Source organism: Phalacrocorax aristotelis, chromosome 24 (genome assembly GCF_949628215.1).
Source record: "Phalacrocorax aristotelis chromosome 24, bGulAri2.1, whole genome shotgun sequence".
NCBI classification, from domain to species: Eukaryota; Metazoa; Chordata; class Aves; order Suliformes; family Phalacrocoracidae; genus Phalacrocorax; species Phalacrocorax aristotelis.
The window spans coordinates 4,294,828-4,321,938 of NC_134299.1; the positions used below are offsets into that span (position 1 = coordinate 4,294,828).

A 27,111-nucleotide genomic window follows, 5' to 3' on the forward strand; every position below is an offset into this window, starting at 1 on the left:
CGCCAGGCTCCCACGCTCCTGGAAGAAGCCGCCTGGGCAGGAGGCTGCTCTCATTTGCACCGGTGCCGCTGACGTTAGCAGCCAGCCCCTGGGAGTTTGTTCTCTTTCCGCTGCAGTTCTGCAGCGTGTCACTCCTGGCAAGGGCATAAATTTACTCCTGACTTTCCTTGGGATGAGCAGAAAGAGTCTATTCTGATCCTCAGTGCCAAAGGCAGGTCCATCGGTGACTGCTCTTTTGCACAGCGCGATGTATCGCGTCCCTTCCTGAAGGGTACGTTATCGCTCGCTCTGGGATTTTATATTAATGCCTCTAACAAGATAGTGTGTAAAGACCGTGTGCCCCAAATGACAGTGATAGCAGAATAGAAAATTTCATTTAGAAAAACCTTTTGAACAGGAGGGAAAGCTAGTTAAGGACGCTGATTTATGGCAGTGACAGATCTGCCATATCAGAGGTGGGTTTTGTTGATGGAAAGGATCATTAAAATCCCAGGGAAATCTCGCTAGCCACCCGAGCCTGACCTTACGGAAACTCCCATTGAATTCCGTTCGAAGGACAAGCTGTGTAAGGCCGCCCGGCCCGTGCCCGCTGTCCGGCTGCTCGGGCAATCAATACCCCGCTGAGGCCAAACCAGGGGAGCCGGTGATCCAGGGAGAGCTGTGGATGAGAAAAGGCAAGGAATGTTGTCATGGTCAGGCTCGATGGAGTTTTCCATAAACTGGGATTGCAGCGTGATCTCTGCTTCATGTTATGAAATTATAACTGCTGGACACAGCTAAAATGGGACATGATTATTATTTATGGGGCACTAGGAGAGAACGACAGCATCTACAGAACGGATGTTGTTTGTGCCATTGATAGGAGAGGACATTGCATTGAAATAGGAAAAAAATCAATATCAAAAACCGTGTGAGTCACTGGAACAGGTTTGTTGCAATCTTGGCTGCTGGCACGATGATGGAGAGGTCACCGCAAGGCAGAGGCATCAGGGAAATGGATGCATTGATGTAGAGGGAGCAGACTATGGCATATCAGAAGAAATGAGATTATTAGATAAAGCTTCCTCTCGTTCTCCACAAACATTGAATAATTCCCATTGGCTCTTTTAGAAAATTGGGTTAAGAGATCAATCGGGGGAGTTTTGTTTGCTTTATCTTTTAATTCTGAAACCTACAGACTTTACAATTGCCAAAATTTCAGAAACAACCTGCACTGCCAAGGCAAGGAGCATTTCAGATGATGATGCAGAATATTCTGACCTTGAAAATTGCAGCTGATAACTTTTAAATTCTTTTCTCAAAGTGATTTCTGAGTGCATTTAATTGACACAGAGTCAGTTGATGGGACAAGATGTGAATCTGAAGCTTGGAAATTTGAAAAAGGAAAAAAAAAGCAAATTCCACCAAGTTTGCATGGCGTGGCCTTGCAGCATCACTGTGACCACAGCATTACTGAAGGTCACTTGAGTTCCTGTACATTGATATCTGTTCTGTCCCTGTAGCTCCTTCTCACGCTCACCTTTGATGGGGGTAAGAAAGCTGCGTGGCGAACATGCTGATAGAGGATCAGCTAGACAAATACTTACAAAGCAGAAACGGTGGAGTCTCAAAGCAACGAGATGCCTACAGGACTGCAATGAATATAATTGTTCCAAGGAATATAGAATTACATTTTATACTGGCAAATTTAGAAAAACACATTTTTGATGACCTTTCCTTCCATTCCAAATGGAAAACAAGCTCCTGTCTTGCCACAAACTTAGAGAGTCACTGGTATAATCAAATGTACAGCTGTCCAGAACACTCATTGATTTAAAAAAAAAGCAGCGCATTAAAAATTACCTTTGTTCTTTCCATTTTTAAATCACATTATGGAATCTTTTCAGAACTGCCACAGGCAGCTCCCTATAAACATCTCTCTTCTACTTTCTCCCTGTGGGATGGATGGCCTCCCTAGCCTATCCTGTGTGCGTGTTCTGTACACTCCAGCTTTTATTTGGTATAACCTGACACCACTACTTTTAAACTTGTTTAAAGACTTTGGAATTTTACTCCAGCTGAGGACCTTGAGACAAAAGGAAGACTTACAGCTCCTGCTTAATTAAGACTTCAAAGGAGCTGTATATATTTTTTACAGTAAAATGCATTTGCAAAGTATATTACTAAAGGCATTGATTTTTCTACTGTGAGTGTTTACATGATTCGATTTGATTTGTATTTATTGCTTCCCTCCTAATCAGCTTATAGTTATTTCTATTAAGAATGCTCTTTAGATGTTACAAGATTGGAGAAATTGAACTGACGTTCCAGCCAAAAAGCAGCTCAGGTTTCTGTATGTAGCTTTAAAAACATAAGGAATGCCTTGCAAAGCAAGCCCATCCCCGTAATTCCTTATCCAATTCAAGCAGAGGTCATGAGCTCGGGACGCAGAGTCCACGTTTCTATCACAAAAGCATTAGGGCAATCGTCGCAGACCACGGGCGCTTTCAGGGGATGAGGCAGTAAAACACGGGCTCTGTTGTTGCATTTTGCGGCTGCGTATAAGCAAGTTGGTCCGGTTGCTACAAAGAGTGAGCTGTATTTAACCAAGGCCCTCGTGCCATTGTACGTTTGCAGCCTAACGTGTGGTTCTCATCCGGCAATATTTGATAAGCTGTTGGAAGAACATTTGAATCTTGCATTTGTTTAGGAAAAAAGCTGAAGCAGGTCATGGCAAGGAGTCCTGAGAGATGAAACGCCTCCACGCTATCGCAAATCAAAGAACAGCAGAATGACTGGGTTGCCCAGGCTTCTTTGAGCTCCTTGGCTAAAGTGATGTAATTCACATCAGGAAATCCTTAGGTTTTTCACCCATAAAGCCTTCGCATGAGGTAAGTCCTCCAAGCAGGACTACTTCAATATTCCCCCTTCTCTTAAATTTGCTGTAAAACTTTCTTACCTGAAAAACTTCTTCAGCTCTGTTCAACGTTTACAGTAGAGACCCACATCAGAAAAATAAACTATCTTTATGTACAGCATCTAAATAATAACAGATCCCTCAGAGGTCTCGGTAGCCTTCTGCAAGGTAGACTCTTCCTTTAGCACTAATTAAAAAGAAAAAGCAGGAGTCATTGCGGCTATGTAGAGCCGTCACTGAGCTACAGCCTTTCATTGGCTCTCTCCACGCAAATCAATTAAACATCCAGCATGAGAGCAATTAACCTAGATACCAATTAGACTAGCAGGGAGGACGTGTTTCCTTGCATCAGGCCTTTTATTTTAGAAATCAGAATAAACCATATTTAAGTGCACTTTTTTGCCTCAGTTTAAAACAAGTCAATAAAAGACAGAACAGCCAAATGTCGCAGGGAAGAAGCAGGGCGCAGGTGTTGCTTCGTGAGCGGTAAGGACTGAAGTAAAGCTGAGAGGAGAGGCAGGGTGACAGTAAGCACAGGAGATAAACACAAATGCATATGGAGGAGCCAAGCCCACAAACAAATCAGTAGCAGCTGCCATGTATCATCTAGTAACTGCCTGCAGAGTTAGGTCCATGCATTTATAAGCATAAATCCTCGTAGATTATAGGGTTTATTCCCGGCTAGAGCAAATGTAGGCATCTCTCTGAAATCAGTGGAGCAACACTGATTTGTATTTGCTTTCAGTTTGCCCAGGAGCTCCCCACCTCGAGCCTAGACGCCGCAAGAGCGCTCAGCCCACTTACACGATCAGCAGTTTTGCTGTGTTAAAATCTACTGGTTTCAGGTTGCGTCAGGCCCAGGATACTCTCAGCAAGCTAGTCCAGAGAGGAGGCGTTTTGAAAAACCGATCCCAAACGTAGGTGCGGTTTGCTCGTCAGCCCTGTGGTGAAAACAGCAGGCAGGGTTTCTTGGCAAGATCTGTGTGGCCGCTGGATTGAAAAATGGGACTTCTACCCCAATAACGCCTCTAACCGCTGGTGTGACGTATGCGTTGCAACAACCAACCTCAAAGCTGGCTGTTGCTGCGGCTAACTTTCTCTGATTTCCAGCCTGCAGTAATTTTTCTCCATCTTTAGTGGGAAGGAGCACTCTAGAAATAGTTTTGCCCTATGGCAGTGCTGTCATACACTACGTGCAACTCCAGGAAAAGTGGTCATAAAAGGAAGCATTGTGGCCGCTTTTCAAAGTTACATTTTTAGAAAGAGAGGGCTAGGAAAAAAACCCGCTCAAAACGAGGTAGGAAGAGCTATTTTTGATCACTTTATCACTAAAGGATTGCTATCCTGGCCTGTGCTATTTTCTGGATGGCAACTTTTAGGGTAGTTCAGTTTGAAACATCAGACAATACACGTAGGAAAAATGACCAGTGAGCCATAAAGCCAAGCAGAGCATAGAAGCATCAAAGGAACAAAGCCATGTTACTTCCTTTGCTTTTCATCTAAACCAATGAAATCTGAGTTTTTCTTTGCCTGGGCTGTGGCTCAGAGCTGATCCTTTGCAGCGCCTGGTCTTATTGTGTGCCTGAATCGGCCAGTTCTACAAAAGGCAGAATTGGGTGATTTAATACCTTGGATACAGACACATTTTGCACAAGAGACCAGAAACCTGAAATCATCCGTCTCCCGTCCATTGATTAGAGAACATCAGCATAGCATCCCATCGCACTCCTCTGCCACCCTGCTAATCCTGCAATTCAAAGGTAGGACCACAGGTTACCGCAGGCTGCGGTTCCTCAGCAGCGTACAGCTCCCGTTAGAGCTATGGCTTTTAGAAGATGTCACACGTGACATTCGGTACGTAGTTCAGCATAGGATCAAGAAACCCTGGTTTGAATTCTAACCAAACAGGCAATGCAATTTAAGCTAATGGACCTCAGCTGTGACTTCCAGACCCAATGCTATTCCAACCCCAGGCACATCCCTCTAACTCTACAGCAATACCCTGACTCACCCCCCACCAACTCCAGTTCTCTCTGACAAATTGATTTGCAACAACCCACTGAAACTAGTTCTAAAACACATAAACTCTGCCAACGTATCTCTGTTATGAGCCCTTTTTTCAATCCAGGGATAAATTAGTACTTTCTGTCTCATCAAAGGCAGTGTTGGGCATTCACCGCGGCTGAATATCCATCTGAAGCATCGGGGCACTCTCCACACTCGTGTCGCTGCACCTGGACCCAGTATAGGACCATAGCACCACAGTCCTCCCAGTCAGCTCGTGAGTTATCACAGCCTGGCTAAAGCTGGCTGTGATGAAATGGTACCACTAGGGTTGAAGGACAGTAACAGTAACAGAAAGGCACTACGCGTCGCTACGATTGAAGTCCTTAGAGCGGTCTTACACCTGCTACATTTTTTTCTGTATTTTCTGAAACGTGGGCGAGGATCCAACCCCAACACTGCACCCAAACCCATTCACATCACTCTGGCATTATAGCAGGGCTGTAGCATCGCCGATGCATCTCTGCTCAACTGATGATATAGAAGAATAGCACCAGAAAGGAAACTGAGGCTCAGGCTCTTCACCGAAGCTCACTCCTTTTCTTGAGTAGGTGCGAGTTTGCTTCTGACTCTCTTGCATTAACCTTCACCTCCAAACCCTTTCTGCCAAAAAAAAAGCTGTTCTAGGCAGTCTTATTTCTGCTTTGTCAGGTTTTGGCTTCTCTGATACGGGAATCTACACAGCAATTTTCTGGTAGGGACCAAGTTTTCCAGTATCTATCTAAGGTACATGGCCATCGCTTCAGAAATGTTGTCGTTAAGAAGGGTCACAGTTCATTTGTGTGCTGCATCTGCTTTTCACATAGCAAGTTCATCGCACATCTACAGTTAATTGGTCAAAGAGCGGCTTAAAGAAGCAGTGGAACTGAGTTCAACATCCAGCCTAAGTGGCATGGACAGGGCTTTTGCTGGCCAAGGACCCGATATAGTGCTTGAATGTATTTGTGGTAAACTGAGGACGTGAATAGCTGTCATGGAGATGGAGGCACAAGATCTCCCTTTCCCTCTTACCCAAGAGAATGTCGTTATCCCATATAATGCCAGAGAAAGCAGCAGTGATTTATAGTGGGATCTGAAACTTTTCTTGAATATCTTTCTATTATTAATCATAAGACTCTAGGCTAAGCCCTTCACTGGAGTAATTCAGCACTGCTGGTCCTCTGTGGATTCACACAAGCAAAGAATTGGCCCTTGGAAACAGGGCAGGAGGTGGCCATGAAAGAGAACATTGCATTACAGACGTTATAAAATCAGCGTGCAATGCAGTGTTTTAAAAATGCAGGGAAAACACAGCTGAAAAATGTAGGTGGTACAGTAAATGTTTAGCTTTTTAAAGTTGGTAAATGACTGAAGTACGCTTGGAGCTGTGAAATCAGTCTTGGAGGAAACGTAGGTCTGTCCGTTTCTCTTGCAGCAAATAAATCAGGGAAAGTGAACAGCAGCAATGAGCTCAGGCACGATCTGTAGGAATTTGCAAGACATTTTTGTTCGCTGGTAAACTGAATGCAAATGCTGCTTTAGGGCTGTGCTTTCAGAAATTTATTATCTTCAAACGCATGAAGAAAATAATATAAGTGTCTGGAAATGTTTGATTTAAGGTCCTGAACTATGACCACGGGCTGAATGGGAACGATGAAAGGCAGGATGTGTTAGGCAAATGTTATTGTGTTGCTGTTCTCCCTTCAGAAAGTCCAGTCTAGAACAGAAAGAAAATGAACATGGAAATTTTTCAAAGCACAAACGTTGCCCAGGAGGACTGCTGTATTTTACACTGTGGCATGCCATCAGAAAGCCCGCGTAGCTGTGTTAGCCAGGCTGCCCGGCCTCGCCAGTGCTCCCCGCTGGCCTGAGACAGAGGGAGGTGAAATGCCCACAGCTCAGTCCCCTCCCCTCCGCTCCCTCCCCTTCCCTTCATTGTACCAGCTGTGTCCCCAAACGATGCTGAAGAGCATGTGTGAACGATCATAACCCACCATTAAACCCCCCATAGAATCTGATATTTCAAATCTCAAGATCCTGAATAAATTTAAAAAGAGAAACAGAAAAAGTAAATCCTTTAAAAGTTCCGCTTCCCGTGAAGGTGGTCGCCAGCCCTGCGCACTCGGGTGACGGCCCAATCCTGCCCACTCGTGGGCGTGCTGGCCGCGCCAAGAGGCTTCCTTAGGCACTAAGGTCCTAAAGCCTCTTTCAAGAAGCATCCAACACCGTGCAGGCCCAGCTCTTAGTGCAAAGTGTTTTCTTCCATATGTGCCACTTTATAAATATTACTGGGACGTGTCCTCAGCCGGACTGAAATGTCTGCCTTTGCTCTCCTGACTCTGCTGGAATGAGACCAGGTTACACCAGCTGATTATCTGGGCCATTATTTATTATAAGTTTATGGTGACCAAATAAGGGTCTAGAACGTCAAGGTCTTCAGCTGACATAAATCGGTATCACTTCCTTGGCTTGGAGAGTCACGCCAGTTTACATTACTCGGGTGTGGAACATAACAAGTGGACCAGATTCTGACTTCCTTACTTTATTTCTCTCTGACAAAATTCCTTCTGATGTTACTGTTTGCCCTCCTTGCATGGATTTCACTAAGACCTATCCAGGCTTAAATTGCTTAAGCTTAAGCTTAAATCAGGTTTCAATAGTTCCAACCAATTGCGTTGTATCATCTGTGCAGTTGCCTTCATTCCACTGCCTCTCTATAACATAAAAAGCCTGACCCCAAAAAACTTTTTTCTTCTACTCATCCGATTCTATAATTTTTTAAAAGATGCTCAAGTTAATTCATTATAATTGGGTATATTTTACACTCCTCTATCTGGGAGCAGCCAGGCTGCTGTGCAAGTCCACCTTCTGTATTTTCTTTCCCTTTTTTTTCCCTTAAGGGAGCTGCAGAACTCAGTCTCACCCTCCCATAGCATTTCTTCAACGCAGGTTTGCCTGTAATTGTCTGTAATCCAGATTAAACTCAACGCCACTGCTTTTCGATTCCGTGGGAATGCCTGTTCCTTCCCTTCTGCTTCAAAGCCTGAGACATCAGGTTGCAGTTTGCTCCGCAGTAGCAATGCTTGTTTGTTAAACTTTGAGGCAAAAAAAGTTCTCTATAAGCAGAAATACTAGCCTGCATTTCAAATCTCCAAAGTGGGTAGTGGTAGAAGGGAAACAGGGATTAGTTGCTCATCAGAAATAAGGCAACCTTTCAGACTGATTTCCCTGACTCATTCTAACCTTCAGATCACCTTGAGGATAACGTAGCAGGAGTTCTGACCACCTGCATCTGACTCCACATCAGGAACGAACATTATAAGAATGTGTTTTAAATTAAAACAACGTATTTTATTTCAGAACCGTTCCTGTACCTGCTTGTAAATGCCTCTCGGAATGCGAACTTCTCATCTAAATATCCTGGTTTTTAAGGCAACCAATATCTATCATGAAAATGATTTTATTCTATAAAAGTTTGCATTGCTTGAATTTCAGTATTAAATAAATAAGTCAAACGCTGTCACTGCCTGCCTGTAAAGCAACGCTTTCTTTTGCATACTGGGTACATGGGTTTAAAAAAGCCATGCATCAGGGTATTTAACGAAAGGGAGCTCTATTACAAAGTTCAGCATGCCCCTCCTTACTTGCTGTTCAACACCATTCGCTTGCTTTCAGAAGATTAAAAGGATGATAAAAGCTCCCGAGTACCTCTGGTAACCACAGGTTTTCTTTTACAGTAAGCTTTCCATACGTATAAAACCATGACCTGTTCCACCCCCCCCCACCGCCCCCAAGTCGTTACTTAACCAGGAGAAAAGCAGTAGCAAACCAGTAAACCGGATGGTAACGTATCTTTTTCCCTAAAAGGAAACACAATGCAATGCTGTGATAGACAGTAATTTTGTTTTGACTTCCAATTGAATCCAAAGGGATGCTTTTTGCCTACGGAGAAAACTTTTAGCAAAATTAATGGAACAGATTTAGAATCCGTGATTGCTTCAATTACGATAAAACCTTTTCTCCATGTTTATCATGTGAAGCTCCAGCGAGGTGAACCAGGGGATCTAACTGCCTGTGTTTGCAAGTACAGCAGATACCTTGGATAATTCCGACTTCTCCGCTGACTGCAGTGCTGCAGTCCTATGACAGCATCATATTAATGAGCCAGCAGAGGTACGATGTTCCATGTGGTTTGCAAAGTTTAACCCTGTCCCTCAGACTTCCCTAACTCCCCACAGTGAAGACACGGCAGCAGCAAACCCAGGAACTGCGCCCGTCCCGGGTTAAAGGCAAGAAGGCAATTTTTGAGAAGGATTTTGCCCGGTAACAAGATCAGCTACTTAAAAATTCACAGGCTGCTGAGCACAGGCAGGCACACATTTTCAGCACCCTTCTGAACAAGGAGTTAAAATCTCCCCCCCCCAGCATTCCTCCGCTTTGCGATGGGAGCCGTAGCAGGGCTTTTTCTAGCACCAGCGATTTTTTGTTTCTTTGCAGCTTACTGTGTAGCTGTAATCCATCCGGGAGGAGTTCGAAGTCTGGCTGGCAGCTAGTCACTGCAGTGCAGCCCCTACAAAGTACATTGTACCATGTAAACACGGTTTTTAACAAGGTTTCAAAGAAGGAGAATTTATTTCTAAGCAATGCACCGAGATTAAAATGTGTGGATGGGAGGAAAAGAGAGGAAGAAAGGGAGGGGAAGAACAACCAGGACTGATGATTTTGGATGCCGGGGGGGGGGTCTTCCAAACTCTCGTTTCCTGCCCGGCTGCTCCGGCGCTGCGGCGGCCGCATCCAGCCTCCCCCCGCAGATCCCCCGTCCTCCGCCCCGGGCGAGGCGAAGCCTTTGCAGGGAGCTCTCCCTGCCGCAGAGCGGCCCGGGGAACCCTCCCAGCCGCGCTCCTCTGCCCGCCTTTGACCTTCAAATGTCAGGCCCCGCCTGGGGAAGGGGGATGCGGGCGCTGGGGGGGGGGCGGGGGGCTGCATGCTGGGACCCCTCTGCCCCCCGCTCGCCCCGGGACTGCGCGGGGCGCCCCGCGCCCGGCGGGAGCTGCCCGTGGTGCTGCAGCCGCCGGTGCCGCCCCCGCCCCGGCCCCGCCCCGGCGCCGACCCCCGCCCCGGCCCCGGCCCCGGCCCCGGCCCCGGCCCTACCCTCGGGCTCCGCCGGCCGCTGCTCCGCCGCCCCCGGCAGCGGCCCGGTGCTGGCACCGCGCTGCGCTCCGCCATGGCCGCTGCGGGAGGGGGCGGGCGGGGGCGGGGGAGAGAGAAAAGAGAGACAAGGAAATAAAGAAAAAATAAAGAAAAGAAAGAATAAAATAAAGAAAATAAAGGAAAGAGGAAAAATTAGAAACGGGAAAAAAGCAAAAATAAATTAAAGGATAAGAAAGAAAAGATAAAGAAAAAGGCGAAAGAAAGAAAGAAAAAGAAAGAAAGAAAGAAAGAAAGAAAGAAAGAAAGAAAGAAAGAAAGAAAGAAAGAAAGAAAGAAAGAAAGAAAGAAAGAAAGAAAGAAAGAAAGAAAGAAAGAAAGAAAGAAAGAGAAAAGAAGGAGGGAGACGGCCTAGGGAAGGGGGGAGAAAGGAGCAAGGGTCGAGAGGGAAGGAGCAGGGGAAAGGGGGAGCGGGGCAAGGGGGAAGGGGGTGGGAAAGGGGGAAGGAGGAGCGGGGGCAAGGGACAAGGGACAAGGGGGAAGGGGGGCGAAGCCAGGGGAAGGGGGAATGAAGGGGCGTCCGGGGGGAGGGGGGCATGAGGGGCCGGGGGGCCGGGGAGGGGGGGTCGGGCAGGCGGGGCCGGGGCCCGGGGCAGGAGCGGGAGGCGGGGCTGGGGAGGCGGGTGCGGGGCAGGGCCGGGGGGGAGGCCGCCCCCCGCACACGTGTGCGGGGCCGCCCCGCTGCCGCCCGGCGGGGCTATATAAGGGGCGGCGGCGGCCGGAGCAGCGCCGCGTCGCCGCCCGCCACCCCCGAGTGCTCCACCATGAGCTACACCATGGAGCCCCTGGGCAACCCCTCGTACCGGCGGGTGACCGAGACCCGGGCCACCTACAGCCGGGCCAGCGCCTCCCCGTCCAGCGGCTTCCGCTCGCAGTCCTGGTCCCGGGGCTCCGGCAGCACCGTCTCCTCCTCCTACAAGCGCCCCAACCTGGGGGTGCCCCGGGCCGCCTACGGCTCCACGGTGCTGAGCTCCGCCGAGAGCCTGGACGTGAGCCAGTCCTCGCTGCTGAACGGCGCGGCGGAGCTGAAGCTGAGCCGCTCCAACGAGAAGGAGCAGCTGCAGGGGCTGAACGATCGTTTCGCCGGTTACATCGAGAAGGTGCATTACCTGGAGCAGCAGAACAAGGAGATCGAGGCGGAGCTGGCGGCGCTGCGGCAGAAACACGCCGGGCGGGCGCAGCTGAGCGATGCCTACGAGCAGGAGCTGCGGGAGCTGCGCGGGGCCCTGGAGCAGGTGAGCCACGAAAAGGCGCAGATCCAGCTGGATTCGGAGCACATCGAGGAGGACATCCAGCGCCTGCGGGAACGCTTCGAGGACGAGGCGCGGCTGCGCGATGAGACGGAGGCCACCATCCGCGCCCTGCGCAAGGAGATGGAGGAGGCCTCGCTGATGCGGGCGGAGCTGGACAAGAAGGTGCAGTCGCTGCAGGACGAGGTGGCTTTTCTGCGGGGCAACCACGAGGAGGAGGTGGCCGAGCTGCTGGCGCAGCTGCAGGCGTCCCACGCCACCGTGGAGAGGAAGGACTACCTGAAGACCGACCTGACCACGGCGCTGAAGGAGATCCGCGCCCAGCTGGAGTGCCAGTCCGACCACAACATGCACCAGGCCGAGGAGTGGTTCAAGTGCCGCTACGCCAAGCTGACGGAGGCTGCCGAGCAGAACAAGGAGGCCATCCGCTCCGCCAAGGAGGAGATCGCCGAGTACCGCCGCCAGCTGCAGTCCAAGAGCATCGAGCTGGAGTCGGTGCGTGGCACCAAGGAGTCGCTGGAACGGCAGCTCAGCGACATCGAGGAGCGCCACAACAACGACCTCAGCACCTACCAGGTAGCGGGGAGGTGTCCCGGGCCCCGCCGAGCCCGCTGGGTGCGGGGGGGTGCGGTGCCGGGGTACCGGCTCCGCGGGAGGGATGCTGCGGGGCGCGCAGGGGGAGCGGGAGGCGCGGGAGGTGTCGGGGAGGGCGGTGGGAGCCGCTGGGTCCTGCCCTGAGCCTCGAGCTGCCTCCCAGGGCAGCGGAGAGAGTTTCTGAAAGTCCCCCTTGAGAAGTTTCCCTGCGCGAAGCGTGTGTGTCTGTGTCACAGAGGTTTTCTGCTTCTCCGTTGCAGGACACGATTCATCAGCTGGAGAACGAGCTTAGAGGAACAAAGTGGGAAATGGCACGTCACCTGAGGGAATACCAGGACCTCCTCAATGTCAAGATGGCCCTGGATATTGAGATTGCTGCATACAGGTACAGTAGGATCATTGCAGACATGTCTGGAATATTAATAGCACTGCAGATGCTGCTGGCTTGGGAAGCTTTCCCACAGATAAGAAATACCCGCATGCGGTGAACACGAGTAAAATTAGAGCTTGGCTAAATTAAGTGTTTCAAAATCTACACGGACCACAGAGCGTTTGCAGTGAGAACCCAGGGCTCATTAGGGACGGGCTCTCTGGCAATCGGTGGCAAAGCTCCCAGCGAGCTCAGTGGGCACAGGGTAGCGTGACTCAGTGCAGAGGCACCCCGGTGCCGCATTCTGCCCTTGTTTACAACAGCAGAAGATGCAGCAAAAGACAAGTTTATTTTTAATTCGTGTTTACTCTGCTTTGCATATGCCTAGCAAGCGGTGCTTGTCACTTGAGTTCCCTTTTATCACTTGAAAGAGACAGTGCACTTGCTTGATCATGGTTTGAAGCAGGGAGTGCTAACCTGCTTGTCACAAACACTTTTGCTTTTCTTGCTCAACTTTCCTTTAAAGGCATCCACTCTAATCTGGAGCAGGAACGTTGCTTGCTATTGCCATCACCTGGCAGGTTTTTTTAGTCTCCTTCTGATCACTTAGAACTCTCAGCAGAGAACTGCTTTTTCTGGGTCACAGGCTTAGATGAAAAACATGCATTTGAATATAAGGAAAGTAAAACCAAAAAACCCCATCTGCAGATCTGCTTAAATTCCTGAGGTTGTTCAGACAAACACACAGACACCCCAGGGTCTATAGCTGCTTGCTGCCAAAGTTAGCTGAACAAAGGTCCCATCTGTTTTCATGGTGGATGCCTGAACTGTTGAACTAGGAACCATGCTCTAATTGGCTTTGAATGTCTCAGCCACAATATTTGATCTGGGTCTGTTGGCTGTGTCAAATTCTCAGTTTGCCCAAGCCGTAGCGCATCCCATGAAGCTAATGGCTTTGCCATACTCTGTGCTGACTTGTGCCCTAATGAAGTTTTTGACTTTAAGGATAAAATTCAACTGATCAGCTGAAGGTGTTACACTTGCCACATGCAAACCAAGCTAAAAGCCGTTTGCTGAATATGAATTTTGCAAAAGAGCTGATTCAAGGAAAGCTGAACTGGGGCTGTGAGCAATGGATTGTGCTGATCAGCTCTAGCATATTCCACATACAAACTGGTTTCATCCTGCTGACAGGGAAATATTCTAATAGCTGTCCTTTACATTGGGTTTCTATGCTCATTATTTTTTTTCCTCCTCCTGATTCCCTTAGGAAGCTACTGGAGGGCGAAGAGACAAGATTCAGTGCCTTCTCTGGAAGCATTACTGGACCCATCTTCACACACAGACAACCATCTGTCACAATAGCATCCACTAAAATTCAGAAAACAAAAATCGAACCACCAAAGCTGAAGGTCCAGCACAAGTTTGTAGAAGAAATCATTGAAGAGACAAAGGTAGAAGATGAAAAGTCTGAAATGGAAGATGCCCTCGCAGCTGTGGCAGAAGAAATGGAAGCCAAGGCCCAGCAAGAACAGGAGGAAGAAAAAGCAGAAGAAGCTGCTGCAGAGGAAGAAACTGTCTCTGAAAAGGCTGCTGCAGAAGAAGCAGCTGCACCTGAGGAAGAAGAGAAGGAGGAAGAGGAAGCTGAGGAGGAGGAAGCTGCAAAATCTGATGCTGCAGAAGAAGGAGGTTCTGAAAAAGAAGAAATAGAGGAAAAAGAAGGGGAGGAGGCTGAGGAAGAGGGGGAAGAAGCTGAGGCTAAGGGCAAACCTGAAGAAGTAGCAGCAAAGGTAGAGAAGGTCAAAACACCTCCCTCAAAGTCACCCCCTAAATCTCCCCCTAAATCCCCTGTAACGGAGCCGGCCAAGGCTGTCCAGAAAGAAGCAGCTGCAGAACCAGGAAAAGAACAGAAGGTGGAGAAAGGTGCTGAGAAAGCAGCCAAGGAGGAGGAGAAAGCGGCATCCCCAGAGAAGCCAGCGACACCAAAGGTAACCTCTCCAGACAAGGCAGCAGCCCCGGAGAAGCCTGCCACCCCGGAGAAAGCAGCGACCCCGGAGAAGCCCCGCTCTCCGGAAAAGCCAGCGACCCCAGAGAAGCCCCGCTCTCCGGAAAAGCCAGCGACCCCGGAGAAGCCCCGCTCTCCGGAAAAGCCAGCGACCCCAGAGAAGCCCCGCTCTCCGGAGAAGCCCCGCTCTCCAGAAAAGCCAGCGACTCCAGAGAAGCCCCGTTCTCCAGAGAAGCCGGCCTCCCCGGTCAAAGATGAAAAGGCTGTGGTGGAGGAGACCATCACTGTCAAAAAGGTAACAAAAATTAGTGCAGAGGTAGAGAAGGATGCCAGGAAAGAAGACATTGCAGTGAATGGTGAGGTGGAGGAGAAAAAGGAAGAGGAGGAATCCAAAGAGAAGGAGGCTGAGGAGGAAGACAAGGGAGTTGTCACCAATGGCCTAGATGTGAGCCCAATTGATGATAAGGGTGAGAAAATTGTAGTAACCAAAAAAGCAGAGAAAATCACTGGTGAAGGTGGGGACAGTACAACCACGTATATCACAAAGTCAGTGACAGTCACTCAGAAGGTAGAGGAACATGAAGAAAGCTTTGAGGAGAAATTAGTGTCCACCAAGAAAGTGGAGAAAGTTACTTCACATGCTGTAGTAAAAGAGATTAAAGAGACCGAATAAAATAAATCATAGCTAAATTAAAAAAAAAAATTAAAGAGCTTGGGTCGGTGCAAAAGGTTAAGCCATATGACAGCTGCAAAATGCATGTGAGTGACGGCTTCAAAGCAGAACGGGTTCTCTCATGGAGGCTCCAGACACACAGTATTTTACTTTTTTGTGCAATATAGGGGAGGGGGGGGGAATGCATGCAGGCTCAAGATGTACTCCCTCCACAGAGCTTGGGGCTCTACAAAAATAATACTAATAATAGTGCATGAGACGAAATGTGCAAAGGAAGCTTTTGAATTTCCTGAGCTGTTGGAGGGACATATCTGAGGAATGACTTAAGATGTATTATGCAAAGAACCAACTGAGCCAAAAACAAACAGAAAACAGTAATAGAATATTCATGAGAACCAGAACTCTCCTAGCCTTAAAAAAAAAAAAAGCTACTTATAAATAATTATGTTTACCTCACTGGTGCAATTAGGGTGGACTTTTGCTCATGGGAGAACCTAGTTGACATGCACAGTACGCAACCTTTTGTTGTTTGATGTAAAACAGTCACAGCAGTTCTTGCTCAATAAAGGTCAATACTGAAAACATGACTTGTCTGGTGACTTTCTTTCCCCACTCAGATCCTTCCCTGAAGTTGGATACTCTGTCCTGAACGGGAGCACAGTTGCATGGGTTGAAAAGTTGCTTGAGTTTTTCCTTGGTGTTCTCATTTAGAAAAGGGGTTTGAATTGGGTATGATGAATGAATTTCCTGTAACACAACACAAATACTTCAGCTGGTTTAAGCAAATATTTAAAAAGCATATCCCAGGCTTTCTAGAGAAAAGAGGGATCTGCTGAATTCTGCTGCCTGGCCTTTAGGTGTTTAGAGGGGTTGCAACTGCTTTTGCTGGCAACGGGAAGGTCTCTAAGCCATGTGCTGCTAACATCACTTACCTGAGCAGTCCTGCCTGCGCCAAGTATAAGAGCGTTAAACTCTGCTGCCAGTATAATATTCCTCCCTGCGCACCAGTCTCAACATGTAAAGAGAGCCTCAAAGATATGGCGATTTCCAGATCCTTCCTTCATTTTCCTGTGAAGATAGCCTCTCCGTGAGCTGCAACTGGTCATGGTCTCTCCTATGACACTTACTTTGTCACTGAAGAGTGCAAAGACCTATTAAGAAATTGCATATGTTCATCAAAATGGGGTAGCTTCTCATTTTTTTTTTTCCCCCTCATGCTTTAGTTATATGGGAACATCCTTATAAATTCTGTCTCAAATGATCAATGGGTGCAATCTGCCTCTGTACACAAAGCTCCAAAATTGAGGGCAAATAAATTCCTGGAAAAAGACGACTGTCCCAGAAATGGTACCGGTATTGTGTATCAAAAATATTCCTAACCTCATTTTTTAGATATTTGTCCACTTGAAAACAGCTGTAGAAATGAGACCCTGCCGGAGTCTGCACTGAGGCTACGTAGGGCTCAGATTATACCTGGTCAGACTGACAGATAAAGCCAAATTAAAGCATTTTCTTGATTTCCAGTTGAAAGGTCTCCTGTGGCCCATGTCTACTGCCACTTCCAGGTTGGCTTTATTAAGGAGAAAGCCAATTAAAGGGCCCTCTAAAATCCCACTACATGGAAAATAAATGGAGACAAATGGCACAAAGGGAAAAAGAAGAGGGCCCCAACTCTGATCCAGGGAACTAACATGTCTTATTATGGGATTAATATTGTGTCTGCTTCTATCACGTTTCAAAAGGAAAATGAAGAATGCTGCTACTGCCTTACCTCCCGTAACGAGCAAAGACAGGCAAATCACTCTTAAGCCTGGGTTCAGTACGTGCACTGTCCTGAAATCTGTTGGCTAATTGAGGGTCTGATCAAAATCTATGATTTGCATATGCCTTCCAATTCTTTACCCTATCAATAATTGAAGATCAAGTAGTTTTTAATTGAAAGGGTTCTGCACGTTTTTCACTCGAGAAATTGTAAAAAGTCCACGGCAGATAAGCCTTTCAAATACATCTGAATGTCTTTGTGCAGCAAAGTAATGGATGTTTCTCCTGCTGATATCAATAATGGAAATCTGTGCTCAACAGCTTGCTGGGTGAGTGACATTTAATTAAAGCAGAGTTAGGAAATTAAATGGCAGCTTCTGCGTGGCGAGCTTATTTGTGAAAGTTACACGTGTATGCGACATAAAAACAGCTATACCTTTATGAATAAGAAGTAGCCCAGTCACACTCGCCTATTGTCACCAAGCGTTTGCACCAAGTTATGTTAAAATACAGAAATGGCCATTGGTCTGTGAGCATTGAAGCTCTTTTTCTCTTGGGTCTAGTCAAAATTTTCAAGAGAACACCACCACTAAAACAAAAAACTAAACCAGAGACCAATATTTAACCTAAAACGTTCTGTTTATGCACTTCCAACTAGATTTTAGAATCTCCTAAAATGTCACAGCTGCAAAACCAGTGGGCTACCACCCCTCAGCAGAGAAAGTCAGGCATCGTCAGCATCAAGATGAAGAAGGGTCACCTTGTACAGTGAATTAAATGTCGACGTCAGTGGGAGACTCAAGGACACACAGTTAACGTGGGCTCACACCGGTGCAGGTGGGATCCCACACTGGCTTGCGCTTTTGCACATTACGCTTTCTTTTCAGTTCTGGTAGGACACAGGTACAAGGACCCAGAGATTATCATCTGTGTTGGTTTGGTTCTGCTTGCGCAGCGGCCGCCCAACCAGGATTGCAGCTGCTTGCACGAGGGGGCTGGAGCAACACTCCTGCCCAGGGTGCGTCGGCTGTCCTGAATGGTTTTGGGAAGCGGCGGCACAGCCTGCGTGGGAGGTGAACTCCTGGGCTACCCCCTGGCACGGTATATTTGCAAAATATCCTCATTTTCCTCCCCTTTCCCACCCAAAGCGTACTGCACCCTTTCGTTGTTACCCACAACTGCATTTTTTCCCCTCTGCTCTAACACACAACATAAATTTGTGAGTTTAGTCTATTTCCCACTGCAAATGTTTCCATCAAATCCTAAGAGAAATAAGCAACTGGTTAACATTTTTCTAAATATTTATAAAACTATAAGAACTGATTAATATTTAATGTTGCCAAGAGGTTTTGTCTACTGACATCTGCAATCAAACAGTTTCAAAAGATAGCATAATTCCAGGGCAGAGATGCATAAATAGTATGTTATTTGCCTGTTCTGCACCAATTATTTCTTCAGACTCTGCATAACCAGTGAAGGGATTAATTACTTTCAGACACAGAGTTCATGAATCAATACCAAAGACTCTACGAAGGGAAAAACAATAATTAAAGGAAGTTACTGCGAAGATTTATGCATCTTATTTAAGGTGGGCTATCGAGACCACCATGACTTCAGGAGCTGGAGGGCCCTAGAACGGGATCTTTTTACCATCCTGGCTTGTGGGGATGCTACGATTAAGAGATTTTCAGCATCCCAGAACTAACTTCCAGGTGGAGGCAAACTGGGAAGTGTTACACAACACAAATAGGTTGCATTTGCCAGGGAGCCGAGTCAGGCACTAGAATTTTCTCCAGGCACGGGTCTGTGCTTTTCCCATACACATGTGGGCTTTCTTCCTTCTCTGTTCAGGATTAAACTACGCCTAACTTAGCTAGGAAGGCAGCAAATGATGAATTGTCAATTTTTTAGTTACTAGAAGGCCAATTCCTAGAATCTGGATATCATATCTGCACAACTTTGCCTCTTGCCGAATGGAAGGCGAGTGCATATGTGCATCTCAAGAAAAGCGTTCAGGACCTCCTTGCATTTGTCTTCCCTGTGATGAGATCTCGGCCTGATGCAGACCCCGTCTGCCCAAACAGCAAGAGAAAACTCAGGGACACGCTCGTGGCTTTACTTGCAGCTGCAACTTGGGTTAAAGTTTCTATCGTGTCTCCCTCTGCCTGCTTTTACTGCATTGCGTCAAAGCGAGCTCCTGGATTTTCAAAGGTACCACAAGGGCTGCCAGCAGGATCCCCACAACCCTAAGAGCATCTCAGCACGTAAATGCACGCTTCCATCCTCCCTCCCACCCGTTTACCTTAGCAGCAAGGCAGGCCTGGGGGTGACAAACCAGCCTGGACGGTCACTCTGCAGCTCATCGCCATGGCTGTGACTCACACATATCCTGCAGAGTCGTGAAACCTCTCCTCTAGCTGCAATACATTAAAAATAACGTAAGGAGTGGGGATCGGACTGAGGTACACGGCAAGGAGAAATGTGTGTCTCTGAAAGTGCTGGTTTGAGAGCATCCCTAGCAGCCTGGTTGCGACGCTTTGGAGAGCTGCAAACCGCATGGCTTGCCTGAAGTGAAAGGGATAAAGTGGACTGAACAAAGGAGTTTATCTGCAAAAAGGACATGAAAGATGGAGCAAAATCAGGTATTGAAAAGTTAAAAGGATCTCAGAGTGCTTGGAGAAAGGTGGAATGGGGGCAGTGGTTTTACTACGTGCCAATCCTTTAACAGTGGTTTGGCTTTAAGGGCTGTGATGGTTTCTAAGCTGGTGCATAACATGTTTTTTGCTGTGCAGGAGCAGAAACTCCCTCCCAGCTGCGGTGCCACGCTAAGCATTTTCTGACAGGGTACTTAGGTGTATTTCCAAGTCCATCTCTTCCACTCAATATTCTGCTGTGTTTAAACTAGGGTATCGCAAACCACAAGGAGCAGGTCTCCTGCAATCCCATCAATAGCTTTTAAACGCGCTGAGCAAACAGCACGGTCGCGTCTCCGGTCCATGGCACTGCAAGCACCCCCCACCACTGCTTTCCTGGAGATAGGAAATAAAATCTGCTTTGTAAGAATAAGTCTGCATAAACACGCATAGAAAAATCTGTATTAAAAGCAGAAGGGAAATGTGAAAAGAAAGACTTAAAAGGGAGTGGCTAAAGAAAGGGAAAATTAATTTACTTGTCTTCTGGTTCTCAGAAGCATCACAACCCCCAGGAAAGTAGTGGGGCAGGGTCAGAATAAGCATTTGGAAATAATACTAGAACTCTCTGAACAAGGGTTACTGGAATTATTCCATAAGAATACAAGCTGTTTCCCAAATAGTTTTACCAAAACCTTTTCTTTCTCTTGCTGTTTTTCCTGGGAATGTGGAAGGAAAGAGTAAGTCCTTACCTCATCCATCATCATCTTTATAACTCTTTCAACACTGAAAAGGGAGGTGCTTTTGGAGCACCACTGAAATTTGTATAAAAAGACACTTCCTTTCTCTCTGAACATAGCCATCGAGGAGGAATAATGCAAATCAACTGCTACCATGAAGTCAGCATACAAAATTAAACATTACCCCAAAATCCTATGCAAAGATCCAACTAGCTAAATATGACTGAAAAGTTTCAGTGCAGCCATGTAATTCCTGTTTTAACATGGGTTTTGTTTATTTAAAATGGTCTAATTTGCAGCATTAGCCTAGTACTTGCCCTTCACACAAGGTTTAATTTTATGCATCGACTTTAGCTAATTGAACATAAATAGGCTCAGACCACAGGACACTGACATTGCCAGGCTTTGCTGCTGATTGAGCTGTCCCTATCTTGCACCTGATCACCAATTAAACCTTTCCTTAGCTCACACTCAAAACCTAAAAAAGGCCGTGACAGTGTCTCAGAAGAAAATGAGCCTCTTCAGTCCATAGTGGATCAGCTTAAAGACAGCACCCTGGAAAGGCAGCTCATTCAAGCAGCAGAGAGAACTCCCAACATTGTCCTTCCCTCTAGCACCTCACCTCACTTTTTTTTAAGGTATATACAAACATTGCTCCAAATCTCAGCTCCGCCTGCAGTCACTCCTCCCTTTCATCACAGGTCTGTCAGACACTGAACAACCTCCTATCAGTATCTGACAGCCACGTTTGCATTTTGCTTCTGTATTGGTTTGTTAATCTCTCTCCTTTTTCCAAAAAGGAGCTTGTGCGCGCACGCCAGCCCAGCAAGGCCCCTCGCAAAGCGAACAGCACATTTGGACACGGGCGTATTTTTACCATTGTAAGATTTCAGTGTGAAATTTTACAGCCCCATCAAGCAATTCTTCGCCCACCTATTAGTCCCCCAAGCATATCAGCTAGAGACAGAAACCAGTATCCCGCATCCTGTTACACTGGCTTGAAAGACGAGTGGGATACACCACTTCATCAACCTTTTAAGTGCGTTAGTGACACACAACACAAGGCATCTGTGTAAGCATTTCTGTAACTTTATTGACTAGCTTTATTGCACATACTTATTGAAGCCTCCATTATTTTACCAACCCAAGGTTTCCATGAATATTTTAAATGCAAGTTAAAGATAACTTTCATTCCCATGACTTATTCCCCCCCACCCCTTTTAAATTTTAAGGTTCTGAATCACCCAAGAAAGACATAACCCCTGAATTCATACGTGTAGACCATGCGGCATCCAGGGAGCAAGCCAGTGGGTGCTCTGCAAGCATACTGATACTCTGCACAGAGAGAAACATCATAGATCATTAACTTTAAACCTCAGTGGTCACTGAATTAAATATGTGAGACTGCAATTTTAGCTCAGTCAATCATCATTTAAACTGTTGACCCGACGAGAAAGCTAGACTGCCTAAAAAAAAATATCAAGCCTTCTTCTTCACTTCACTCTCTTCCTTTCCTGCTGCTTCTTTCTCCTTCTTCTCCTCCTCACCAGTTTCCTCAGCAGTTTCCTGAGACTCCTCCCCTTCTTCAGCTGCTGTTTCTTCCCCTTCTCCCTCCTCTTCCTCACCCTCTTTGGCTTCTTCAGATTCTTCCTTAGCACCTTCAAGAGACAAAAAGAAATATTTCACATCTCTGTACTGTTGCTAAACCCAGTTTGGTGGGAGCCAGCATGCCTGCACCCTTCAGCCCCCCGCATTTGGCTGGCAGCCAGCTAAACCTGATGGGCCCAGCAACTGATTTGGCACGAAAGCAGGGACATTTATCTAGGACTCGCAAGGGAGAACAACAAAAACTAAACAACCAGCTCATCCTAGATTTCAGAGGGAGTGAAACACTTCATAGGTCTTTTCAAAATCATGGCCTTGAAAAATAGCGACAGTGGCCTCATTGCTTTAAGCCTTATTCAAAGGCTTGAGTTCAAACAGGAATCTTGCCACTGCTCTCCAATCGTCTCTTTAGCTATCATTTCATTATAATTAATTTTTGCACTAATAAACTCCTACAATAGTTCAATGGTAACCAATGCATTTCAGATCCTTTTAGAGCTATGCAGCTGAGGTTGGGGAAAAGCAACCCTGCATAACATTCCTTTTACATTTTCTTTAAGATGGAGTTTGGCAAATAAATTACGGGGCAGCAAGGAAGCAGCATATGCCTTGAACAACAAAGCTCCCTAGACCCCAGGCAATAGCTATTGCTAGGCACTCAACCCAACAGTTACATCCACAGACATCAGCTGATATTCCCATTATCACAGGCTGCTCTCTGGGAATTAGTATTTAGCTCAGGATGCCCTTGTTTCTTGCTTTTGAGGGTGCCTGAAGTACTGTTTGCTGCCAAATCAGTATAACATTAGATGCTGTTAAAATATTATAATTCTTGTTTTTGGAAACTTGAATGGAAAAACACTCAAGTGATTTCCAAAGGAATATAGTCAGTCCTATAATCTGCCTGACATTGAATATTTACTTCAACTTCTATTCAATATTCAGGCTTTCCTGCTTAAATGCTGTGTACTTAATCCCACGATCCTTTGCTCATGCGAGTGGGCGATGAGAGGTCTCATCATTAGACTTAGTCATCAGGATTTCTGGGTTTTACCCCATATGAGCAAGGTGAAGAAAGAGAGGGATTTGAAAGTAACTGTAAATACCTTCCTCCTCTTCTTCAGCCTCTTCACCTCCTGCTTCTTCCTCACCTTCCTCCTTCTCTTCCTCCTCACCTTCTTCTGCAGGGGCTGCCTTGGCTTCTCCCGCTTTAGCAGCCTCAATTGTTTCCTCTATTTCAATCTGCTCTTCCTGCACATGACTGGAGTAGTACATGGGGAAGGAACGGGTTGTCATCAAGTAGGAGCTGGACTGGAGACCACTGTAGGCAGATCTGCCGAAAGTCGGAGCCGTCTGGGTGTAGCCACTGGTGATGCTGCCAACACTAGTGAAACTGAGCCGGGTCTCTTCACCTTCCAGCAGCTTCCTAGCAGGGAAGAAGCAAACAGAAATGACTTAGTTACAGTGCAGCAGTATTCAGCAGATTCAGCTATGGACCTAGATGCTATTGTGCTTTGAGAAGCACAAGACCTAGAGATGGCCTACTTAGGGGTGCAAAAACTAGCCTGTAATGAGTCACTACGTGGCAATGCTACCCTATCTTCTTGGAATAACTTAAAAGTTTGAGGTGTGCATTACCAGTGAATTAATACTTTTCCTTGTTCAAAGGCATAATGGGGAAAACCCCTCTAGGATTAGGTCCCTGTAGCAGGTGAAGTTAAGACATATTTTGGTGCCCTGTAAGGTTGCAGAGAACAATGCAGATGTGACAATTTCACATTATGTTTAGCTATTAAGCCAGGTTTATAGCCATTTTCTCAGTATTCCCCCTTGTGGCATTCACGGAAACTGTTTCGGCATTTGCCATTTCTAACGGTACCTGGGACAAAAACATTAAAAAGCTATTTAGCAGCAGTTCTGCTGCAAAGTATTTGCTTTGCAGGAGATTGCTTCTGTGAGTGAAGCAAAGCCTGTTCTTAAAAGCACGTAAGGGACTTCCAGTTTTGAGAACACCACCATCTGTATTAAGAAGTTCCACTGATACAAGATCTCTTCACTCTAAGTACAGAACAGGTATTTTTATCTGTACAGATGGAGAACCGAGATCATATATTGCTGAGCTAGGAGTCCCGTATGCATATACATACTGTTGTACTCACCGAAGACTTTGCTTCAAGCAAGTATTTCACTTCAAAAGCACTGCTTCTTCCAATAGCAAGGCAATGGAGAAGACCTGATTAAACTCTGACATCTATCTGTGAAAATTTCTGCTGCACGAATGATAAGTAAATTGAATTCTCTTGAAGAGAGAATGGGAATCTGATCTGAGTCCTGACTTACTCAAACATTTCCCCCACCATACCTATACGCTGCGATTTCGATGTCCAGGGCCATTTTCACATTGAGCAGATCTTGATATTCCTTCAAGTACCGAGCCATTTCACTCTTCGTGGTTCTCAGCTCGTTCTCTAGTTTGTTGATGGTATCCTGGTGGAAGTAACAACATTGACAGCGTAAAATTATTACTTTTCCCACGTCTAGCAAGAACACCTTGCAAGGAATTTCCCCAATCCTATTAACTCAATCTCGCCCTAGCGGACAAGCACGCAGCCCCAACTCCACCCGCAGCCAGAAGGGCACCACTTACCAAACCCCCCTTCCCTGGCAGGGCTCTCCCACCCCTGCACCTACACCCTACTATGCCATCCCTATTTAATGTTAGGGGAGCAATTTTCTGCTCTCCAAGGACTAGAGCACGCATGAAATTTGTGTACCCATTTTGGCAGACAGGAATTAGTGCATGCATTCAGGCAGATACGCTAAAGCCTCTGCTTTTTCTAGCTTCAGCTTAAGGATAGCTTTGTTGTAGCGATACAGGCGAGGCTTTATCGACATGTAGATATGATGCGCGATGCATCGTTCGGCTCCGGCGCGTTTGGCAGCACGGCTTGTTGGCACCCCATCGCTTAGACGTGCGATACAGCTCTAGCGCGAGCCGCAAGCGGTGCCCCCGGGCCCCCCCCACCTGCAGCCCCCGGCCCCCGCCATACCTGCAGGGCGGAGATGTCGGCGCTCTGCTTCTCTTCCAGCTCCTGCAGCTGCTTCTCCAGCGCCTCGTTCATCCCGCGGGTGGCCTCGATCTCCAGCGTCTTGGCCTTGAGCAGGCGGCGGCTCTCGGAGACCTCGTCCTTGGCGGCGCGGACGGCGTCGGTGTTCTTGGCGGCGCTCTCGCTGAGGACGGTGAAGCGGCTGCGGAACCACTCCTCGGCGTTCTGCATGTTGCGCGCCGCCAGCTTCTCGTACTGGGCGCGGATGTCGCGCAGGGCGGCGGAGAGGTCGGGTTTAGCCGACACGTCCATCTCCACGGAGAGGTGCGCGTACTGGATCTGCGCCTGCAGCTCCGCCAGCTCCTCTTCGTGCACTTTCTTGAGGAAGGCCAGCTCGTCCAGCAGGCTATCCACCCGCTTCTCCAGCTCCGCCCGCGCCAGCGCCGCCTCGTCCGCGCCCTTGCGCACCTCCAGCAGCCGCGCCTCCGCGTCCTCCCGGCTCAGCACCTCCTCCTCGTACCGCGCCTGCAGCCCGCGGAGCGTCTCCTCCAGGCTCTCCCGCTCGCCCTGCAGCGCCTGCTTCTCGCTCGTCGCCTCCTCGGCGGCCAGGCGCAGCTCGCGGATCTCCTGCTCGTAAAGGGCGCGGAAGCGGGAGGGCTCGGCGTGCTTCTGCCGCAGCACCAGCAGCTCGGCCTCCAGCACCTTGTTCTGCTGCTCCAGCTCATGCACCCGCTCGATGAAACAGGCGAAGCGATCGTTGAGGTCCTGCAGCTGCGCCCGCTCCTGGCTGCGGATGGACTTGAGGTCGTTACTGATGGCGGCTACCTGGCTCAGGTCGAGGCTGTCCACCGAGTGCAGGAGGGAGCCCGAGGCGCTGGAGGTGGCATAACTGCGGCGCACCGACACCGAGGAGACGGGCGCCGACAGGCTGGAGTACGCCGAGCGCCCGGAGCTGTAGCCGCCGCCACCGCTGCTGCGCATCGCCGAGACATGGAGCCGCGGGCTCTCGGTGTAGCGCCGCTTGTAGGAGGGGAAGAACGGGTCGTAGCCGTACGAGCTCATGGCGGCGGGCGGGGGACCGGCGGCGGCTCTGCGGAACAACGTCGCCCCACCGCCCCTATTTATCGGCGGGGAGGGCGGGCGGACACCGCTGCCGGGCGGGGCCGGGGCGGAGCGACGCGCTGAGGGACGGCCCGTTCCGCGCCTCGCCGAGCTCCGCGCCTCCGCCGGGGGCCGGGCGCCGGGCTCCGAGCTCTCTGGTGTGTCGGTCCGGCGTGGGCCCGGCTCTGGTCCGCCTCACATCGCCTGAGGCGATGGTCTCCCCTCAGGCCGACCTGGGCCCCGCCTCAGGCCTAGGTGGGGCCCGCCCCGCCTCAGGCCTAGCGGGTGCCCCCCAACCTGCCAGGGTCGTGCCTAACACCCCTTCTTTCCTCATCCTCCGCTTCCCCACAAGCCACCCGGACAGAAACCCTGGGGAGGTTGTTGCAAACCCCACGTTGTGGTTGGGGTCCTGGGGAGGCCCGGTGCCTCAGTGAGGCTGGGCTGCACCTGAAACCCCGCAGACCACATGCATCATACTGTTTTTTTCCCTTCAATTTGCAGTTTTCATAAGGTGTGTGCGCTCTTCGAGCTCCTGCTGTTCTCGCCATGTCCTTTGTTACGAGTGGTTCCTAGTACCAAGGTAATTACATGAATGAAGAAACAAGTACGGGGTGTGGTTTGCAGTCCTAGGAGAACACATTAATATCTGGCTATCTAGCTTTGCTCCATCTTGATTCCCTGAGATTCTCTAGAGCTAACTGTCTGAGACTTGGCCCATAGGGACTGAATATTTATTCCTGTGTAATCTGGCTAATACAGAGACTACAGCTGGGCAGCTGCATTGCAGCTACCTCTGACCCACATTCTCAGCCACTGGTTGATTAAAACAAAACAGTATTTCTGTAGTAGAGATTTATCAGAAGGAAGCTAGGAATATATTGAGCGCAGACTTCACTGGACACTTAAAAAGGCAATGATAACTTGTCGCTCTGAGTCAGAAGGGCAAATATATTACAAAACGAACTCTTCAAAGTTGTCCTGAGGAAGGAATAAACATAGACGTGGGTTGGGGGACGTTTTCTGAGAGAGAGAGATACCACAAAAATGCTGAGTAGCTTCCTAAAGAAAGGGGAAAGAATAATATGCATAAGTTAATCTGTATGCCTGTCACTAATTGCAATGGTATTGAAGTATTTCTGGTGCAAAGATACGTTTGCTTAATACCAGTCGTCTACTGAAGGTAGAGCT

At 48.1% G+C, this 27,111-nt stretch overlaps 2 protein-coding genes and 1 long non-coding RNA gene across 3 annotated transcripts; 1 reads left to right on the forward strand and 2 right to left on the reverse strand.

Annotated features, from left to right (window-relative positions):
* Positions 1-3,238: 3,238 nt before the first annotated feature.
* Positions 3,239-10,546, reverse strand: LOC142048064 (uncharacterized). The gene is made up of 3 exons (XR_012657385.1): positions 10,091-10,546; positions 9,442-9,509; positions 3,239-6,656 (listed from the first exon to the last, which is right to left on the reverse strand). It is a non-coding gene; the product is annotated as an uncharacterized LOC142048064 (long non-coding RNA).
* A 309-nt stretch (positions 10,547-10,855) lies between these two features.
* On the forward strand, positions 10,856-15,621 carry NEFM (neurofilament medium chain). The gene is made up of 3 exons (XM_075074554.1): positions 10,856-11,973; positions 12,252-12,376; positions 13,632-15,621. Exons 1-3 carry the CDS (start codon positions 10,912-10,914, stop codon positions 15,037-15,039), a joined length of 2,595 nt encoding a protein of 864 aa, XP_074930655.1. The 5' UTR covers positions 10,856-10,911; the 3' UTR covers positions 15,040-15,621.
* A 5,620-nt stretch (positions 15,622-21,241) lies between these two features.
* On the reverse strand, positions 21,242-25,961 carry NEFL (neurofilament light chain). Its single transcript, XM_075074581.1, has 4 exons — positions 24,826-25,961; positions 24,138-24,262; positions 22,882-23,201; positions 21,242-21,828 (listed from the first exon to the last, which is right to left on the reverse strand). Exons 1-4 carry the CDS (start codon positions 25,882-25,884, stop codon positions 21,650-21,652), a joined length of 1,683 nt encoding a protein of 560 aa, XP_074930682.1. The 5' UTR covers positions 25,885-25,961; the 3' UTR covers positions 21,242-21,649.
* Positions 25,962-27,111: the final 1,150 nt, after the last annotated feature.

What these genes read in the sequence shown, in the direction of transcription:
- NEFM (XM_075074554.1), top strand. Translation starts at nt 10,912, where the DNA reads ATGAGCTACACCATGGAGCCCCTGGGCAACCCCTCGTACCGGCGGGTG. An exon ending in ACGACCTCAGCACCTACCAG is followed by an intron (nt 11,974 to 12,251) that starts GTAGCGGGGAGG and finishes TCTCCGTTGCAG; the next exon opens with GACACGATTCATCAGCTGGA. An exon ending in ATTGAGATTGCTGCATACAG is followed by an intron (nt 12,377 to 13,631) that starts GTACAGTAGGAT and finishes TGATTCCCTTAG; the next exon opens with GAAGCTACTGGAGGGCGAAG.
- NEFL (XM_075074581.1), bottom strand. Translation starts at nt 25,884, where the DNA reads ATGAGCTCGTACGGCTACGACCCGTTCTTCCCCTCCTACAAGCGGCGC. An exon ending in ATCGAAATCGCAGCGTATAG is followed by an intron (nt 23,202 to 24,137) that starts GTATGGTGGGGG and finishes CTTCCCTGCTAG; the next exon opens with GAAGCTGCTGGAAGGTGAAG. An exon ending in GGCTGAAGAAGAGGAGGAAG is followed by an intron (nt 21,829 to 22,881) that starts GTATTTACAGTT and finishes TGTCTCTTGAAG; the next exon opens with GTGCTAAGGAAGAATCTGAA.